General features: G+C 48.9%; 1 protein-coding gene across 1 annotated transcript in view; it reads right to left on the bottom strand.

Moving 5' to 3' along the window:
* PPP1R16B (protein phosphatase 1 regulatory subunit 16B) overlaps positions 1-20,282 on the bottom strand; it is a 101,479-nt gene that overhangs the window by 63,565 nt on the left and 17,632 nt on the right. Inside the window, exon 2 of the mRNA XM_075901331.2 lies at positions 11,015-11,422. Within this exon, the coding sequence (XP_075757446.1) occupies positions 11,015-11,261 (247 nt within the window). The 5' untranslated portion in view covers positions 11,262-11,422. The remainder of the gene's footprint in view (positions 1-11,014; positions 11,423-20,282) is intronic.

Raw genomic sequence — 20,282 nt, 5'->3', positions numbered from 1 at the left:
CTAACCACCTTCTCACAGAGTGGAACCAACTTGTAGGATCTGTTCATGGTTTTTTTTTCCCCCTCCTCTGTGTTTGTGAGTGAGGCTTTAGAGGGGGAGTTCTCCAGGTAGAGGAGAAGCAGATATAGGACTCTTGAGGGAAGTGTGTGTTGTGTTTGGGGCTTTCTTGCTTTGTGCTGAGCTTGTGTGTGTGAGTGAGGGTTAGTGTGTGTGGTTTTTTTTGTTATTGTTTTTGTTTGTTTTTTCCCCTGTGTTTGTGAGTGAGGCTTTTTTTCCCCCCTCCCACTTCCCCTTTGCCCTCCCCCTCCCCTTCATGGAGTGTGTGCTGTGATTGGCAGGTGGAAACTGTTGGCTTCTAATTAAAGTTTGAATTCTAGAAGCCTTTGCTGATCGGCTGAGCCTTGGTAGGGGGAGGGTCTTTCAGGCACTCCAGGTCTTTATAAGGCAGTGGGCAAGCAACCAAGGAGAGCTTGCGAACAAGTGAGTGCTAACAGGGAGTTTAGAGAGGGAGTTGGGAAGGGCGTGAGGTTCTCTTCCCTTTCTTTTTAAATCCCTTCTCCAGGACAACAGCGATGGATGGTGATAGGTCTGCTGCTGTTACCTGCATGGAGTGTGCCATGTTTGTCTTCCTCCCAGAAGAAAGAACGGATTTCATCTGCACTAAGTGCAAGCCATTTTGGAAGAAAAAATTAGAGGACTGGAGGCCCAAGTGTCGACCCTACGCTCGATCAGAGAGGATGAAGACTTCCTCGATAGAAGGCAGCGTTTAATCCTTCAAGCACAGCAGGCAGAAGAGCCAGAGAGGGCAGTACGTGACCAGGAAGAGAACTGGCAGCATGTAACTTCTAGAAGGGGGAAAAGGCCAGCATGGGAATCTCCCAGTGCTATAGAGGTAAGTAATTGCTTTCAGGCTCTCTCCACACGCTCTGCAGTGCTGAATGCTTTGGAAGGGACCTCACAAGGAAGAAACCGGAAGGGAACACCATCTACTGGAAGGCATGGGATGGTTTCCATCCCATCAAACCTTCGGATCGCTACCCCTTCCTGCTTCTCCACATGGGAACTAATGATACGGCCAAGAATGACCTTGAGCGGGTTACTGCGGATTATGTAGTGCTGGGAAGAAGGATCCAAGAACTCAGAGCGCAAGTGGTGTTCTCGTCCATCCTCCCTGTTGAAGGGAAAGGACTGGGCAGGGATCGTCGAATTGAGGACGTAAATGCGTGGTTGCGCAGGTGGTGTCGCAGAGAGGGCTTTGGTTTCTTCGACCATGGGACTCTGTTCCAGTCACAAGGATTGTTAGGAAGAGATGGGATCCACCTAACAAAGAGAGGAAGGAGCATCTTCGCGGGCAGACTTGCAAACCTAGTGAGCAGGGCTTTAAACTAGGTTCGTCGGGGGACGGTGACCAAAACCCTGAGGGGAGTGGGAAAGTCGGATACCGGGAAGAAATGCAAAGAGGAACGAGAAAGAAAGGAGGACCCCTGATTCGAATGGAGAAGATAGGGCGATCAACTGGTTATTTGAGGTGTTAGTACACTAATGCGAGAAGCCTGGGCAACAAACAGGAAGAACTGGAGGCCCTGGACCAGTCCAAGAAATATGATTTAATTGGGATAACAGACTTGGTGGGATGACTCGCATGACTGGAGCGCTGTCATGGAAGGGTATAGACTGTTCAGGAAGAACAGGCAGGGGAGAAAAGGAGGAGGAGTTGCACTATAAGTAAGCGAGCACTATGATTGCTCTGAACTCCAGTATAAAGAGGGAGAAAAACCTGTTGAGAGTCTATGGGTTAAATTTAAAGGAGCAAACAACAGCAGTGATGTTGTGGTTGGTGTCTGCTACAGGCCACCAAATCAGGTAGATGAGGTAGATGAGGCTTTCTTTGGACAACTGAGAGAAGCTTCCAGATCACAGGCCCTGGTTCTCGTGGGGGACTTTAATCACCCTGACATCTGTTGGGAAACCAATACGGCAGTACACAGGCAATCCAGGAAGTTTTTGGAGAATGTTGGGGATAACTTCTTGGCACAAGTGCTGAAGGATCCGACCCGGGGCTGTGCGCAGCTTGACCTTCTGCTCACAAACAGGGAGAAACTAATAGCGGAAGTAGAGGTGGGTGACAACATGGGAAGCAGTTATCATGAGATGGTAGATTTCAGGATCCTGACCAAAGGAAGAAAAGAGAGTAGTAAAATACACACATTGGACTTCAAAAAAGCAGATTTTGACTCCCTGAGAGACCTGATGGGCAGAATCCCCTTCATGTTAGCATCCCAGGGGAAAGGAGTCCAGGACAGCTGGCAGTATTTTAAAGAAGCTTTATTGAAGGCACAGAAAGAAACCATCTCGACATGTAGCAAGAGAGGCAAACATGGTAGGAGACCGGATTGGTTTACAGGGGAAATCCTTGGTGAACTTAAGCACAAAAATGAAGCTAACAAAAAATGTAAACTTAGATAAATGACCAGGGAAGGGTTTAAATGTAGAGCTCGAGAATGCCGGGGGGTTATCAGGAAGGCGAAAGCACAAATGGAATTGCTACTGGCTAAGGATGTGAAGGATAACAAGAAAGGTTTCTACAGGCATGTTAACAAGAAGAAGGTGATCAGAGAGGGTGTTCAGCCCCTACTGGATAAAGGAGGTAAACTAGTGACAGATTATGTGAGGAAAGCTGAAGTACTCAATGCTTTCTTTGCCTCTGTATTCACGGACAAGGTAGGCTCCCAGACTAATGCACTAAGTGACGCAAGATGGGATGAAGATGGACAGCCCTTGGTGGGTAAAGAACAGGTTAGGAACTATTTAGAAAAGCTAAACGTACACAAATCCATGGGTCTGGACTTAATGCATCCGAAGGCACTGAGGGAGTTGGCAAATATCATTGAGGAGCCTTTGGCCATTATCTTTGAAAAGTCGTGGAGACTGAGAGAAATCCCGGATGATTGGAAAAAGGCAAATGGAGTGCCCATCTTCAAAAAAGGGAAGAAGGATGATCCAGGGAACTATAGGCCGGTCAGTCTTACCTCGGTTCCTGGAAAAATCATGGAAGGGATCCTTAAAGAATCTATTTTGAGGTACTTGGAAGAGAGGAAAGTGATTAGGAATAGTCAGCATGGATTCACAAAGGGAAAGGCGTGCCTGACCAATCTGATTAGCTTATATGATGAGGTAACTGGCTGTGTGGATGTGGGAAAGTCAGTGGATGTTATATACCTTAACTTTAGCAAGGCTTTTGATACGGTCTCACAATATTCTTGCCAGCAAGTTAAGGGAATGTGGATTGGATAAACGGACAGTAAGATGGATAGAAAGATGGCTAGAAGACCGAGCCCAGTGGGTAGTGATCAACGGCTCGATGTCAGGATGGCGGTCGGTTTCAAGCGGAGTGCCCCAAGGTTCGGTTCTAGGACCGGTTTTGTTCAATATCTTTATTAATGACCTGGATGAGGGGATGGATTGCACCCTCAGCAAGTTTGTGGATGACACTAAGCTAGGGTGAGAGGTAGATATGCTTGAGGGCAGAGATAGGGTCCAGAGTGACTTAGACAAATTGGAGAATTGGGCCACTAGAAATCTCATGAGGTTCAACAAGGACAAGTGCAGAGTCCTGCACTTGGGACGGAAGAATCCCAAGCATAGTTACAAGCTGGGGACCAACCAGGTAAGTAGTAGTTCTGCAGAAAAGGACCTGGGGGTTACAGTGGATGAGAAGCTGGATATGAGTCAACAGTGTGACCTTGTAGCCAAGAAGGCTAATGGTATATTAGGTTGCATTAAGAGGAACATTGCCAGCAGATCCAGAGATGTCATTATTCCCCTTTATACGGCTCTGGTGAGGCCACATCTGGAGTATTGTGTCCAGTTCTGGGCCCCCCACTACATAAAGGATGTGGACGCATTGGAGAGGGTCCAGCGGAGGGCAACCAAAATGATTAGGGGTCTGGAGCATATGACTTATGAGGAGAGGCTGAGGGAGTTGGGTCTGTTTAGTCTGCAGAAGCGAAGAGAGAGGGGAGATTTGATAGCAGCCTTCAACTTCATGAAGGCAGCTTCCAAAGAGGATGGAGAGAGGCTGTTCTCAGTAGTGACAGATGGTAGAACAAGGAGCAATGGTCTCAAGTTGTGATGGGAGAGGTTCCGGTTGGATACTAGGAAAAACTATTTAACTAGGAGGGTAGTGAAGCACTAGAATGGGTTACCTAGGGAAGTAGTGGAGTCTCCATTCCTAGGGATTTTTAAGTCTCGGCTTGACAAAGTCCTGGTTGGGTTGATTTAGTTGGGATTAGTCCTGCTTTGGGCAGGGGGCTGGACTTGATGACCTTCTGAGGTCTCTTCCAGCTCTATGGTTCTATGATCTGTCATCCTGCAAGAATCATTCCAGTCCCAAAGCTCATCACAGCAGCTTTGAGAGTGAAACCAACAAAAGCTTCATGCCTGCTCTCTGGAGTGCATTTCTGAAGTCCCAGATGCTAGCCAGAAGGTTATTAGACTTCAGCATAGCTGGACATCCGCTATGATGTCAACAGGAAGGAAACCTTCAGACAAAAATGGGAAGGGGAAGGTGGTTCTCAGTTAACCAACAGGGAAAGTAAATGAGTAGCAAGGAGAGCAGTGCACCGGGGCTATATATAGTGCCACAGATACCAATGACGTCAGCTGTAATTGTCTATCCAGTGTTCCACCAAGCAGTGCTGTGCTCTCATATGCAGATTCTTACGCAAGGACGAATCCTTTGAAAAACTCTGAAAGCCCACTACCTTATCCTGTAACCCTGCGCTGAAATGCCATCTATGCTATGACACTCTGAACCAGGCTGCTAGTGGGCTGCCCATTAGGCTGGTCACATGTCTGCTGTCTTGCCTTCAACATAAACTGTAAGCCCTTCCTGGGAAGACACTGGTTTTAGTTCATGTTTGCAAGAACCTAGCACAATAGGGCCCTGGCCTCTAGACGTGACTGCAATGCAAATACTGGTGGTTATATGTAAGAGGAAATGCTAAGGCTCAGCTGCTTTTCCTGTTCTAACCCACATTTCATTTCAGCAGCTCATAACTTTAACAAATGCCTTCTTTTGGGCTGACATTTGTATTATGACAACTGAGTAAAATAGCTGCTGCTGATTTCAGTTATGGCAGTGTAAAAGTAAAAGAAGCCAGAGAAGTTAAAGACCTGTTTGTTAAATCAGCCGGTTTGAGATGCAGGATTGTTCCCCCAAAGGATGCTTCATGATTTTTTCATCCAATCTAGTCCCAAAATACAAGGGTTCTACCACTTCCCATGGGAGGTTATTCCACATCTGAATAGATCTCCCATCACACTGCTATCCTGATATTCATCCTAAGGTTCCCCTCCCTATTTTAGCTGTAGTAATACCCTTTTTTTACTGCTTTACAAATATCAAGTGTTTAAATTGTGAGAAGAGGAATTTGGATTATTGTTCCCCCACCTAGTTACCTCTGAGCCAAACTATACACCTAGCTTTTTAATTCTTTCCCCAAACTGACTTCTCAGCCTCATGATCATTTTTATTGGTCTTCCCTTGGATAGCAGGGGCTGCTGTAAAACTAAGAGCAGCTGGCTGCGTCCCCTGAAAGTCCATCACCAACTGAAAACTGATAATGTAAAATTCTGCTCCCTAAAACGAGTGTGGGGCATTTGCCAAGGATCTGGGCTTGTTCTAAACCAGTTAAGAATTCCTCTGCCAAAGAATTCTCCACTTGGCAGCTGCAGTTAGATTCCACCCACCCTTTGTACAGAGTATCCAGGAAGGACAAAAGGGACCAGAACAGGGATAAAATCGGGTCTGTAAACTACATTTAGTCTTGAAAAATGAACACAGCACAACCCATTTGAGCTGAAGTAGACCAGTGGCATCTGAAATATTCGGCTAAATGGGGAAACAAACATTGCATTAGGGATATGATTATAATTATTTAGCATCTCAAACCCTCCTCCCCCTATAACTTTCCGTTAGCTAAGATATTCACTACAACCAGGTTTCTTAAATTTTTCCAGCTCACCCTGAAAGTGCCTTTTTCTGATGTGGTAATTAGTGTGCTCATAAGAGATGAGTAAGAGGGACATCCCACCACACAGGCCAACCCAAAGGGAGAAGGAATCAGAGTGGTGACAGGGATGCTGGAAAAAAGTGACATTGAACCACACACGAAGCCCTGTATATAATGAAAACCACTTGAAACCAGGGAGTGCGGCAACACCACTAGTTCCAGCATTTAGGGGTGGTGACCCTGCACTTAAAGAGACCAGACTCAGATTTTCCCATGAAGTAGAAGAGCTTCAAGCCACAAGCTGCATACCTACCTTCTGCTCCCCATGCAGCCCTAGCAATATGGTGCAGTGTAAAACTGCTTTCTGGAGAACCAGCGAGTCAGCCTATTAGCAGGTATCCAGAGATGGTCATCTTTCCTGTAGACCAGTAGTGGGCATATACCAGCCCGTAGGCCAGATCTGGTCTACGAGGGTCTTGCCAAATCTGGTCTCCCAGCAGGCCCCCACCATTATATGTACCTGCTCCTCCACAGAGATGGGCAATCACCTCCATTGGCCGCAGATCGCTGTTCCCGGCCAATGGGAGCTCCAGGAAGTGGTGTCCCAGTCCACGTCACTTCCTGCTGCTTCCATTGGACGGGAACAGCGATCCATGGCCAATGGGAGCCGTGACTGCCGCTACCTCTAGAGATGCAGTTAAATACAGCAGTGGCGACCAGGTTAACTTTGGGGAACCACCACAGTTTTATTCCCCACCCCTGGTGGCAGGAGACTAGCCCCAGCCCTGCCCTTTCCTAAGGTTACCAGGTGTCCGGTTTTGAACCGGACAGTCAGAATTCAAGCTTTCTGTCCAGAAAAAAAATTAAGAAAATACTGGACATATAAAATGTCTGCTACTTTCTAATTAGCTAAGTTTTATTATTATTAGGAGTATCAGTACCTAGTTGCAAACTGCCCGGCTAGTCGACAGACACACTCATGCAGCGTGAGCATATCAGCCAGGCAGTACACAACTACACAAGCCGGAGGGGGTGGGAGCAGGGGCGCGGACACAGGACCGGTGCGGGATGGAATCCCCAGGGCTGGACTCGGCCGTGCTTCACCGAAACCATGTGTGGGACGGGCAAAGCCCCAGGATCTCTGCACGCCCGGGTTAGTCCTGCTCCCCCCGCTTCCTCCCGACCCCCTCCTGGCCAGCTCCGCTTCTCGTCGGCCGGTCCCCCGCACTCTATCTCCCTCGACTCCCCCCCCCCACCAGCCCTGCTTCCTGCCAGCTGGTCCCTCCCCCGCCCCCCACACCAATCCTCCCGACCAGCCCCACTCCCCTCCCAACCGATGCGTCTCCTGCGCCCCCCAACTGAGTTCAAGTGTGTCTAGTATTTTTTTTGAAGCCACCTAGTAATCCTACCCTTTCCAGGAGCACAAAGCAAGCCCTTTCCCCTTGCCCTTGCTGCCCATGCACAACTGGAGACTTTTCCCAGGTATATGGCCACCACTCTGGAGATCAGAACTGGGCCCTCTGTATGCAGAGCCCTTTCCTGGCTAGAAGTGGCACTGGTGCTGCCAACAAAACTAAGACCAGATGCCAAGGTGACAAAACATACTTTGCAGAGCAATTTCTCTCAAGATCACAGGCGTTGGCAGAGCTGGCCAGGAATTTTTCCAAGTGTTTGCTGGACAATGCCTATCAATACCTGAGCCATTTGGAGAGAATGTATCAGCTTTAACTTTTGTCAAGAAAAGTTTCACAGTCCCAGGGCCGAATTTCAGATCGGAACGTATCTGCAAGAGACCCCCCCCCCCCCCCCCCCCGCCCCCGCCAGACGATCTAATAGCCCAATGGTTATGTTACTCGTGTCTCAATCAGACCAAAGTCTGGAGCCTGTGCCTTTTCACTTCCTAACTAAGGATGTCAAATCCCGTTTAATTAACAGATTAAATGGGGGTGGGCAGGAGGGCTGTTCCGGCCCCCCAAATCCTGGCTGTGGGCAAGGGCTGCTCTATCTTAGCTGCTTCTGGCCCAGCATGGGGTTGCCAGATCCCAGCCCATGCAGGGGCCTAGCAGGGCTGCTTCCCAAGTACTGGATAACGGGTTAACCGTTAACCTCCCTATTCCGTACCACCCGATATTTAGCTATTCTGGGATGGGGGACAGGGTTTCATGAACAATTTAAATTCTCAGTTGCAGTGATACATCATGGGCTTTAAAAATATATATATCTATAAATACCACCCAACTCTACTCTAGTCTCATTACAGTAGAGGCTTCAGTAAAATTACAAAGCAGAAAATTACGCAGCCAGAGATGTTTGATCTTCCTCTGTTTGATCTAGTCACTGATTGCAGAACCACCCCTGGAATTCATTTAAGAGGAAAGTGAAAGTAAAAACCAACTTGAATCTCCAGGCAAATGATTCCATTTTGGAAGTTTGGTCTAATGAGCGCCAAAAAGGTCTGATTGTTAACAGACAGGGAGTGACTCAAGGAATAAACCGTCTGTGTTATTCAATGCTAAACGGAACTTCCATGTCCTTTTAGACACAGTGTATTTTGCTTTTTTCTGTAGGGCAGATTAGCCAATCTACTCAAGAATTAACAATCAATCACTCTCAATTCTTTGAAGCCTGGGGGGAGGGGAAAAAGCCTCAATACTACAACCTCTAATAGTGATTCTTTAGTTCATACGATGGTTGGAGACAGGGACCAGGGCATGTTCTGTATTGGACACCATACATGTAGTTTAGATGGCATCCAAGATGTAGTTTGCAGTCACAGTACGTACGTGTACACACACACACACACACACACACACACACACACACACCACACACACACACACACACACACACACCCTGTAAGCTGAAGATTTCTACGCCTGGGTTTGCTGTTGCTCACAGCCACTCTTTTCACTTGAATACAGATAAGCTGTCTCTGAGACAGGCCTAAGGAGCAAGTTCCTCCACGAATCTGCACTGGGACCTGTGTTGTACAACATTGCCATTAACGATCTAGGAAAGAGGGTGACCAGTGAAGCAGCAAAGTTTATAAGATGATAGAAAAGTATTCACAACAGTTAAGCAAATCAGATTGTGAGGGGCTGCGGAGGGAGCTCACAAAACTGGGTGAGTGGACAACAAAATGGCAGATGCAATTCACCATTATTAAGTGCAAAGTAATGTTCACTGAAAAAAAAATAATCTCAACTATACATATACAGTGATGGGTTCTACCTTACCTTCTAGTACTCAAGAAAGAGACCTTGGACTCACTGTGGATAGTTCTACAAATACTTCTTCTCAATGCACAGCACTGATCAAAAAGACCGATAGGATGTTAGGAACTATTAGGAAAGGGATAGAAAAAAAAGATTGAAAACAACAAATGCCACTATAAATCCATGGTGCACCCACCCCTTGAATACAGTGCCCACTTCTGGTCACCCCGTCTCAAAAAGGAAACAGTGGAACAAGAAACCCCAGAGAAGGGCAATAAAGATGATCAAGAGAATGGAACAGCTTCCATACATGGAGAAACTAAGGCTAAGTCTACACTACAAACTTTTTCCGGAAGAGAAATGCAAATGGAGCACTCATTTGCATATATCGCACTCTCATTTGCATATTTTCTTCCAATCCTTTTTGCGGAAGAGGTTTTTGCGCAAAAAAGCACCACGTTTTTGTGCAAAAACCCCTTTTTGCGCAAAAACCTCTTCTGCAAAAAGGATCGGAAGAAAATATGCAAATGAGAACACAAGATATGCAAATGAGCACTCCATTTGCATTTCCTCTTCCGGAAAAAGTTCCTAGTATAGCCATAGCCTAAAAGATTAGGGCTGGTTATCTTCGGAAAGAGACAACTAAGCAGGCAATATGATACAGGTCTATAAAACCATGAATGATGTAGAGAAAGTGAAAGTGTTGTCTACAAATACTGTACAAAAACCAGGGGGGGGTCACCCAATGAAATTAACAGGCAGAGGGTTTAACACAAACAAAAAGGAGACTTTTTCACAAAACACCTAACTAACCTGTGGAATTTATAGATGTGAGATGCTGTGATGGCCACAAAGTATAACTGAGTTCAAAAAAGAACTGGATAAATTCACGGGGGATAGGTCCATCAATGGCTATTAGATAAAGTCAGGCATACTACCCCACACTTAAGGTGACTCAAAACCTCAGACAGCCAGAAGCTTGGAGTAGAAGACAACCCCACAATTGCCCTGTTCTGTAACTCCCACTGAAGGTCTGGTATGGGCAACCACCAGAGACAAGACAACCATGGTCTGATCCAGTCTAGCAGCTCCCTTAACCTCTATAATCCAAATCCATCCGATGCAGGTGGATACCAAGGTCTTTAACAATACTATTGGCTTTAACCTCTTCTAGCCTCAGTGCATTTTGTGAGAGAAGAACACTATCCTATTTAATGAAGGTACTTCATGTCACTCACAGCTTGGCCATCAGTTTAAAAGAGACAGCCACCTACCCGCCATCACCAAAGGATGCCAGCCAGGCAGCAACCAACTTACCACTTATGTCACATAACACCGCTTTGTAGTCCCAGTTAAGCTCTAATAGACCGGCTTTTCCAGTACAAAACCACCACAGCCCCACAATGAACATTCTTCAATAAGGGGTCTTTCGAAAAAACTTCCCCTGCGTCTAGACTGCTGCCGCGTTCTTGCGAAAGTAAATTGAAAGAACGCGGCAGTTTTTTCGACCGCGGAAAACCTCGTTTTAGGAGGAATAACGCCTTTTTTCAAAAATGCTCTTTCGAAAAAAGGCGCCATGTAATGCAAACTGTGCTTTCTCGAAAGAGAGCATCCAGACTGCCTGGGTACTCTCTTTCGAAAAAGCGGCTTGCTTTTTCAAAAGTACTGGTTGTAATCTAGACGCTTTTTTCGAAAGAGGCTTGCAGTCTAGATGTAGCCTATGAAGAGATACTGCAGGTTCACAGGTAGCCAAACCATGAGGGCTTTGCCCACAGCTAGTCCTACCTTCCTCCACATCGTTCCTCAGCGATGCCTCCAACAAAGCAACACTGGCCTCAAAAGACACCTTCTTGCGGCTGACAGCGCTCCTCCTCTTCTCGTGCTTCCGCTTCTTGTGCTGCATCTCCTTCTCATACTGCGCCCACTTCTTCAGCTGCTGAGCCCGCCGCTTCTGGGCTGTTCGTAGCCGCTCTAGTGTGGGCACCTTATCCAGCAGCTCCAGTTCTGTCAGGAGATCCATGTGGGCGTCCATTGCCTCTGCTGGTAGAGAGGGCGCGCAGGCCCAGGGCGTCCCTGCTGGAGCGATATCCCACAGCAGGTGAGGTGCGCATCAGCAGCCCAGCACTATACCGGCAGGCTGGGACTGAGCTGGGACCAGTGCATCCTCATCTCCAAGGAGGGCATGGTGGAACCCTAAGAAGAGAAGGAAAGAACAAGGCTAAGTCTCCACAGTTCCCATTCGGAAAAGTCACCATCCCCAGCCCAATGGAAAAACCTCTCCAGAGAACAGCTAACATCTGAAACGAATTTTCATGGGGCTGCCATTGTAAGCACGGCCTGCGTGGTTTGGAGACCCGTGCCCTAGTGACACCAAGTCCATCCAGGCAGTGATACTCAGACTAAGGCTCAGGAGCCATAAATGGCTCTCTAATGGGTCTCGTGGTGCTCTTCGCAGCATATCATATTAAAACACTCCACGCTTTCATTATTAGCATAGTAAAAACTTCCTGATGCATTAATAACCTGGCATGGTTACCAACCAACTGTAGAAAATTTGGTCAGTCATTTTGCTGTGAGAATACTATGGACAGAGTTTTATTTACTGGAAAGCGAGAGAAAGTAAATGAAACTCTGAATTCTCACTACTCTGGCTCCTGAACCACTGAGGTCTGAGTAGCACTGATCTAGAGATTAATGAGTCTGCCACAGCCCTAGCAAAGAGGCAGGCAGCTTTTTGCTCATGCAGTAGAGGCTGAGGCATGACGTTTCAGAGATCCCAGGTTGGTCACACCAGCTGACACATCAAGGCTTTTAACTACAAAACTCAGTAACAAGTTGCACAGTTGTCATCCAATTCATCCAGATGGAAGGGACCTAGTGAAACCCATCTGGTGATGCTGTGGTTTTAGTCGGGGTGAATTACACCAGAAAGCTGAAAGAGAGCCCCCTGAGGCCACCACTCGTTCATGGGCTCCTCTATCATACCACGGAAAGATCCACATAAGAATGTGATGTTGGTCAGGTCCCCAGCTGCACTCCACTTCAGCAACAGGGGAGTTAGTTTCCCAGGGGCCCACTAGTTTATGACAGCTCTAGATTGGTTCCAGCCTGAGGAGGCCATTGCCAGCTGTGTAAGTTACAGCTAGCTGTGTATAGTAGCCCCTGCAGCAATCTGAGCTTCCCTAGGCTAGCCATTAGACAGCCACATAGAAAGAGTCTCTGTGCTGCAGGACTTACACCAGTGGTCCCCAACGCGGTGCCTGCGGGCGCCATGGCGCCCGCCGGGGCATTTGTACGGGCCCGCCGACAACATGGGCTGGGCCCGCCCCCGGTGCGCGGCGCACGGGAGGTGCCGGCCCCATGCGAGCGACACGCACCGGCGCCGGATGCGCGGCGCTCAGGCAGCCCCAGCCCCAAGGCACATGCGGGCGCACGGGCATGTGACGCTAGAGCAGCGCCAGTGCCAGCCCCAGCCGCGAGGCTCGGGCGGCAGCCCCAGGCCCACGGCACAAGGCGCTCGGATGGCCCCAGCCCCAAGGCACATGCGGGCGCACGGGCATGCGACACTAGAGCCGCGCCGGTGCCAGCCCCAGCCGCGAGGCTCGGGCGGCGGCCCCAGGCCCACGGCACAAGGCGCTCGGATGGCCCCAGCCCCGGGGCACATGCCGGCACCGGGTGCAAGGGCATCCCAGTCCCCTGGCGGGTCCCCTGGCGTGCCCCCGGACGTGCGTCCCCGCCCCCGGGCGCCTGGCAAGTGAGTGGCCCCGCCCCCAGGCATCCGGGAGCCTCTAAAGGTTGGGGTCCACTGACTTACACTATCGAGTAAGAGCAGAAAATGCACAAGAGGCCCAGACAAGGGGACTGGAACATTCTGTATATTGGGGGTGCTGAGAGCCACTGAACCAAACTATAAGCCCCGGGTATATAGGGTTGACAGATGGTTGAAAAAAAAATACCAAACCCCTCTCCTCCCCTCAAAAAAAAACAAACAAAAAAAAAAAAAAAAAAAAAAAAAACCACACACCTGCAAAAAATTCTGTTGAAGGGGGGAAAAAAAGAGGGGGGAGACCAAGGACTTATTACGCCCCCCCCAAAAAAATTAAAATAAAACAGCATTAAAACAGCATGTCCCCTTTAAGAGTGAGTGCAGGGATAGGAACAGGGAGGAAGCACTAAGACCCAGCATTGTTTCCCTTAGGTCAGTGGTCCCCAACCATTAGAGGCTGCCGGGCGCCAGGGGGCGTGGCCGTTCGCCCACCAGGTACCAGAGGGCGGGGACACTTGCACACCCGGGGCCAGCGGCCCCCTCCCCCAAGGGCCACATGCCTGGGGCCGGTGCCCCCCCCCATGCGCCATGCACCCAGAGCCCGGGCAGCCAATCCGCAGCGCTCCCGGGGCTCACCGTGCACCACGTGGCCGGGGCCAGGCCAGCCCCGAGCACTTGGCCGGCGCACACAAATGCCCCCGCGGGCACAGTGTTGGGGACCACTGCCTTAGGTCTTTTGACCAACAGCCATTTTGTGCCGGCAGCCTTGGGGAACCAGGTAAGCATGGGGGCTGAGGTCAGGAGGACTCGGGGGGGAAAGGGGTCTGGGCACTGAGTGTTGGAGTTGCCTGGTGCAGGGAAAAATTCAGAAAATACCAGACATCTCAGGTGTCCGATATTCTTTGAATTTTTTTTTTACCGGATAGGAGGCAAAAATACCGAACTGCCTGGGTGAATACCGGACACCTGGCAACCCTATGTGTATAATGGAAACCAATTCAGGCCTGGGGATGCTGCAGCTCATCTGCACCACAGTTCCTTCTAAGGTCCATGTGGTAGCTGCCCACCTCTTCAGGAGAGCTGTGCAATGGCTGCTTAGCTGCTCCGAGGTGGGGCCGTGGAGCGGGTGGCTGCCCCACCCCAGGAGCAGCAAGGCAGCCTCCATGCAGTCCTGGCCCTAGCTTCAGCTCTTACTCCGGGCTGGAGCTCTCCTAGCGAGGACAGCCGTACTGCAGTCCCAGCTCCCAGGGTAGCCACACCGCAGCCTGGGCTCCAGCTTCGGCAGCCACCATGTGGGTGAGCAGGTAGGCAACTTGGACACCAGTGTTCTTTGCAGTGAGTATTGAAGTGCAGTACGGGCCTGGGTGCCAGCTGGTTGAAACAAAAATACTGCACGCGCACGCACACGAAAAAATTCTGTTGAAGGAAAAAAAAGGGGGGGGACCGAAGTTGTTGATGGGGGAAAAAAAAAGGCTCCAGGACCATTTTGTGCCGGCAGCCCTCCAGAACCAGCTAAGCATGGGGTCTGGGGGTACTGGGAGCTGAAGGAGAGGGGGAAGGCAAGGTGCTTCTCGGTTTAAATCTCTGTGGTAATCACAGGGATAGGATCACTGCTAGGGTCACCAGGTAGTCATTAAAAAAAATAATAATACCGGACACGGTTCATGGAGGGGGGGGGGCTGGGAAACAGAGCTAATGGAGGGGCAACAGGGTTGGCCAGGGGAGATGGGGGGGCCGTGCAGGAATCGGCCAGCAAGACGCAGCGGGACGCAGAGCTGGCGGCAGCGGCCGGGGGGGAGGGAGAAGAGAGGGACTAGCCAGGGAAAATCCAGAGCAGGAACCAGAGCAGGACGCAGAGCTGGCGGAGGGGGCAGGGGAGCGAATCAGCCGGCAAGGAACATGACTGACCCGGCCAGTGCAGATCCTAGGGCGCTCCCGTCCCATGCGACTCAGTCCGGCTGCGGCTCCAGCGCAAGAGCACGGACCGGGCTGCTCTCCCTCCTCACACACAATCAGAGCTCCCAGCGCCGATCGCACCCCGCCCCCACAAGGCTTCTGTCTGGCGGCCAGCCGGAAAACCAGGAAATACCGGATGTTGCACATATACGGTATTTTCTGGATTTTATTACCGGATTGTCAGATAGAAAACCGGACACCTGGCAACCCTAGTAGCAGCAGTAAGAGCTTCCACCCCAATGGGCCCCAGCAGATGCCTGTCTACACTGGCCGCACGTTCTTGCGCAAGTACACTGATGTTCTAATGTATGAAATCAGGGCTTCTTGCGCAAGAACTCTGATGCTCCCGCTCAGGAATAAGCCCTTTTGTGCAACTGTTCTTGCGCAAGAGGCCAGTGTAGACAGGCAACATGAATTTCTTGTGCAAGAAAGCCCTATGGTTAAAATGGCCATCGGAGCTGTCTTGCACAAGACAGCATCTACACTGGCATGGATGCTCTTGCGCAAAAGCACATGCCAATGTAGACGCTCTCTTCTGGAAGAGTTTTTGCACAAGATCATACCAGTGTAGACATAGCCAGAGTGGAGAGAGCTACAGAATACGGGGAGGCGACAGGGATCTGGCATGCTTTCCCTTTGTGATGTGCTGGGTTCTTTGGGGGCAGTCTGGGAGCCCTGTTTTAAATGTGTGCTAGAGAGCACCTGGGTGTGATGTCGGGGAGGGAGGTTAGTTTATGGTACAGATTGCTCTATGGTGGTGATAGTTTTCATCCACACTAGTAAGGAGGGGAGAAGGTGAGACAGGGTAGCCTGTGTGCAGGGCAGGGGCCCCCTGCATCCCTGTTCCCCCCTCTCACATCCCTCTTCTCCTTTCACTGCCCTCAGACTCTCAGAGTCCCCAGCCTTCTTCAGCCCCCTGTCGACACATGTCTCTAGGATGCCGCCTGCCTCTGCCCCTATCAGAGGCAGTGGGGGGGGGAGAGGGCAATAGGGGAGGCTGCTGCAGAGCAACCCCTGTCCGCAGGGGTCCTAGTAGGGAGCTGGGCCCCCCACGGAAAGGGGCTGCTGCCACCAAGCAGCCCCTGTTCGCGGCAGCCAGTGTTGACCACAAGCACGGGCTGCTTTGGCAGCAGCCCCTGTCCACAGCCAGCCTTGTCTGCTGCGAACAGGGGCTGCTGGACTTAGCACACGCTGGAACAGAGCAGTTGGCTCGCGCTGGTCTGGGACGCCGCACCTCTGCATTTTAAAGGTAGCAAGAGTCCAGAGGTTCTTACTATATTTAAAATGCACAGCCACAGCGCAGGTGGCTTCTGGAGCTGGCACAAGCCAGTTCCTCGAGTTGCCCCTGCTGCAGCTCTGCAGAGTGGTCCTATCGACTAATCGTATAGTCAACTATACAAATAGTTGACTATACAATTAGTTAGGAAACTATACTAACACATCCTCATAATCAAGAGGCCAAAGAAGGAAGCACCTGGGAGAGAGGAACAGCCATACTCAGGGTACAGCACATTCCTCTAAAGGAAATGAATTTGAGATACAGTTAACAAGGCACAAATTGCCTCAGAGATGAGCTTGTTCCCATTAAATACACCAATACACAGCGTATAGAGTTGTAAAGTTCAACATAGATCCAAAGCCTGTCAAAATTATATTTTCAGGCAGCTATGCTAAAGCCCCATATGAAGAGAGCTGGTCAAGTTTCCTACCAACATTGTTCCCCCCATACCTCTTTCAAGCAAGTCAAACCCTGTCAGCTGCCGGGGATTCATTATGCAAAATTTGCAAATGCCTGAAAATTTGGAAGGTTGTAATCAAATGTTGAGGGAAGCGGGAAGGAACATTCTGTGCTCACCTGCCACTCCAAAACAGAGTAAGATCAGCATTGCTGCTGATCTGAAGTGGTACTAAAAGCCTCAAGGCCTTTTGGGACAGACAATATTTGCAAAACACCGAAGCAGACTGAAACAGATCTAGTAAGTCCTCAAGACAGCTTAAATCATTGTCAAAGCAAGCCATGTGCCTCTGCTAGACCTCCGCCCTCTTTGGATAACACAAGCCAGTTCAGTCAAGCATGATTTATTCATGAGCCACAAAGATGTTTCTGAAGAGTAAATTCTTCCCCTTTGGAATGCACCAGATTGTACCAAATACCTCCAGAGGCCTTTGATAAAAGATTCAGCTCCACATATGTTAACGAGAAATTCTTCTTCTTCAGCTGGAACCCTGAGTTCAAATATAAATCTATCTTACAGGGAAGCCAAAGCATACCCCTTGGTTTTTGGCTGCTCTGGTGGAAACAGTCACATGCAGAAACCAGCATAAGGCCTACATGCCGAGGTAGAGGCACGTGTGACTGAGTTTATCAGAGTGGAACACGAGGTCTAAGGCACCTGAGCGTGGTGCATAACCGTGCCCGCCTGAGAGCATTCTTCTGAGGAGAGGTCTAGTCTAGTACTTTTTTAGCTAACACTGAGGATTTTAAGCTTGATGTGTTTTAAAGAATGGATGGTTTCAGAGGTAACAACAAGGGTCATTCTTGCCTTCCCCCCTTGTCCAACAGACGTCACTTTTCAAGTTAATTTAGTAAAAGTTGTGTCCATCCCCATAAAAACTGCCCAAGCCTGATTCTGCAGGACTATTCAAACAAGTTGTCCCTCAAGGAAACACAAGGGAAGTTAAAGGATCTGCCTGCCTGAGGCACAGCTAGTTGCCAACTTTCCTGGAAACCTTAAGCTACTCCTGTGAGGAAGGATTGTGTCCTAGAAGTGCCAGAGAAAAAGGCCCCTTTAGAAGGCATGGGAGGGAGCCAGTGGGTGGGAAGTTGCTTTGCCGTTGCCTGGCTTCACCTGATCTCTGCTCAATGTTTAGCATCCTGTAGCTCTTAGCTTGGTACAAGAACAAACAAACAACAGAACAGAGATAGGTAAAAGAGAAGACAATGAGAGATGACAAAGAGGCTGTGCTTTGCAACCCATGCCTCAGACACGCACTGCCTGCCTTAAAGTGGTTTCCATCACATTCAGGGTTTACAGCCTGGTGCAGTGGCTCTCAGCATTCCCACTATACAAATTAGGGATGCAAAGGGTTAACTGGTTACCTGGTAAGCATCACCCTAAATGGGTAATGGTTACCAGTTCCAGGTAACAGATGGGGGCTGGAGCAGATCCCCACCTGCTGTGGGGCAAGGGGTTACTGCTCCCACCATGGACAGGGGCTGCTTTTGTCCAGAGTACCCCTGTCCACGGCAGGCTCAGGTACTCCGCAGGCAGGGATTGCTCCAGCATTTGCAGCAGCCTGTATCCATGGGGAGCCCAGGTTGGATCCTGCTTTAGTTAGTAGGTTAACTGGTTAAATGTTAGGTCAACCCAACGTTTAACTGGTTTACTGATTAACCATGATTTTATATTCTTAATACAAATAGTTCCAGTGCCCATGGCAGCGTGGGAGTTATTGAGAGGCAGCTGCCAGTACTAGAAATACTAGATCATCCTCAAGCACCAGAAAACTGCTATACGTTTACAAGGCATCAAAAGGTGGCAGAACTGGACCTACTTCCGTGCTACTCCTGTAGCCCACAAAGTCCCACGTGGAACCTTGGCTCTGCAGCTCAGGCTGCTTGTTTTCAAATGCCCTAGTTTCTTTCACTGTACAAAAAAAAAAAAATTGTTGCACATGTTAATTATTCTTCTCACAAACTGGTCAGTCTAATTATAGCACAGCACGGCCTAAAGGTTCGTTTTACCTGTAAAGCAGCATAGGACCCAGCTGTGTGGGTGTCTGTGGCTTACAAAGCTTCACATATTAGTTTCTCTCTTTTTTTTTTTTTTTTAGTGAAGTGCTGCTCCCTGCCTCTCACCCAGCTCTGTTTCCATGAGCTCAGCTGCCCTGGTTCTTAAGAGGTGCAGAGCACATCCTGCAAGCTGCAAGCAAACCACAGCAGCACGACAGAGAGAACAGTGATCCTACTATACGTGCCAGTCAGAAGGAGGGACATTCCCTATTTTATACCACTCACGTGATCACTCTTTTCACAATGGTCCATCCCTTCCCAAATAATCCAGCTGCTCCAATGGGGATCCCAAAGGTAGGTCCTACTATGTCTGCCTCCACATGTCCTTACTGAGAGCATGTAGAGGCTGGCACCTGTGATCATGTCCATTCCCACAATGCAACCAAAGCCCACATTTGCTACATACTCTGGCCCCTCTTGCAATTATGTGATGATGAGTTCCACGGACCCATATGCCTGGCAGGATCAGGGCAGCTTCCTTTAAAGTGGCAACTCCCTGAGCTACAAACAAGCAGCCCCACTTTAATTTGTGTGTTAGCTGAACACAAAGAAGGTGAAGGAGTGATCTTGATGATCATTTGTAAATATCTACACGGGGGAACAAATATCTAGTAATAGGATTTTCAATCTAAGAGTCAAAGTTAAAATGTTATAAAGTTGATGGTAGATAAATTTAGATCTGGCCTACTCTAAAAAATTAGGTCAACTTAGCTATGTCACTCAGCAAAACCTGACACGCCTGAGCACCATAACGTTGACCTCACCCCCAATTTACTCCCTAACTCCCACGTTAATAAAGCAATAAGTGATCCAAACACATAAAGGGACAGTTAGTTTAAAGAAATTTTAAAAACAAACAAGACTTTTCTATTTTTTTACTTGGCAGATTTAACAAGTTTATAGTTCCTCGGCATGTAAATATCAGAAAGAGCACAATCACTACAACAGTTAGGCTACGTCTACACTGGCATGGTTTTGTGCAAATACTTTTAACGCAAGAGTTTTTGTGTTGAAGTATTTGCGCAAAAGAGCGTCTACACTGGCATGTGCTTTTGCGCAAGAAATGTGCTTTTGCGCAAAAGTATCTGTGCCAGTGTAGACTCTCTCTTGCGCAAGAAAGCGCTGATGGCCATTTTAGCCATCGGGCTTTCTTACACAAGAAATTAACACTGCCTGTCTACACTGGCCTCGTGCGCAAGAACAATTGCGCACGAGGGCTTATCCCTGAGCGGGAGCGTCAGAGTATTTGCGCAAGAAGCACTGATTTCCTACATTAGAATGTCAGTGTTCTTGCGCAAGTACTCGTGGCCAGTGTAGACAGGTGGCAAGATTTTGCGCAAAAGCAGTTGTACAGGTGTAATCACCAGCTCTATTGATTTAAGGTGGTGTTATGGTAATATAGAATGAGCATTATTAAAGCACCCAGCGGCCCTGTCTTGTGATTTTATTTAAATTACATGAGATCACTGCAAACACAGATTTAACAAACTAGGTATGTCTATCAAGTGTTAACATTAGAGGGAAAATATTTCTGACAA

Source organism: Pelodiscus sinensis, chromosome 17 (assembly GCF_052426305.1).
Source record: "Pelodiscus sinensis isolate ZL-2025 chromosome 17, ASM5242630v1, whole genome shotgun sequence".
Classification (NCBI taxonomy): domain Eukaryota; kingdom Metazoa; phylum Chordata; order Testudines; family Trionychidae; genus Pelodiscus; species Pelodiscus sinensis.
The sequence above is the reverse complement of the archived record's forward strand: the minus strand, read 5'-3'. Positions and strand labels throughout refer to the sequence as shown.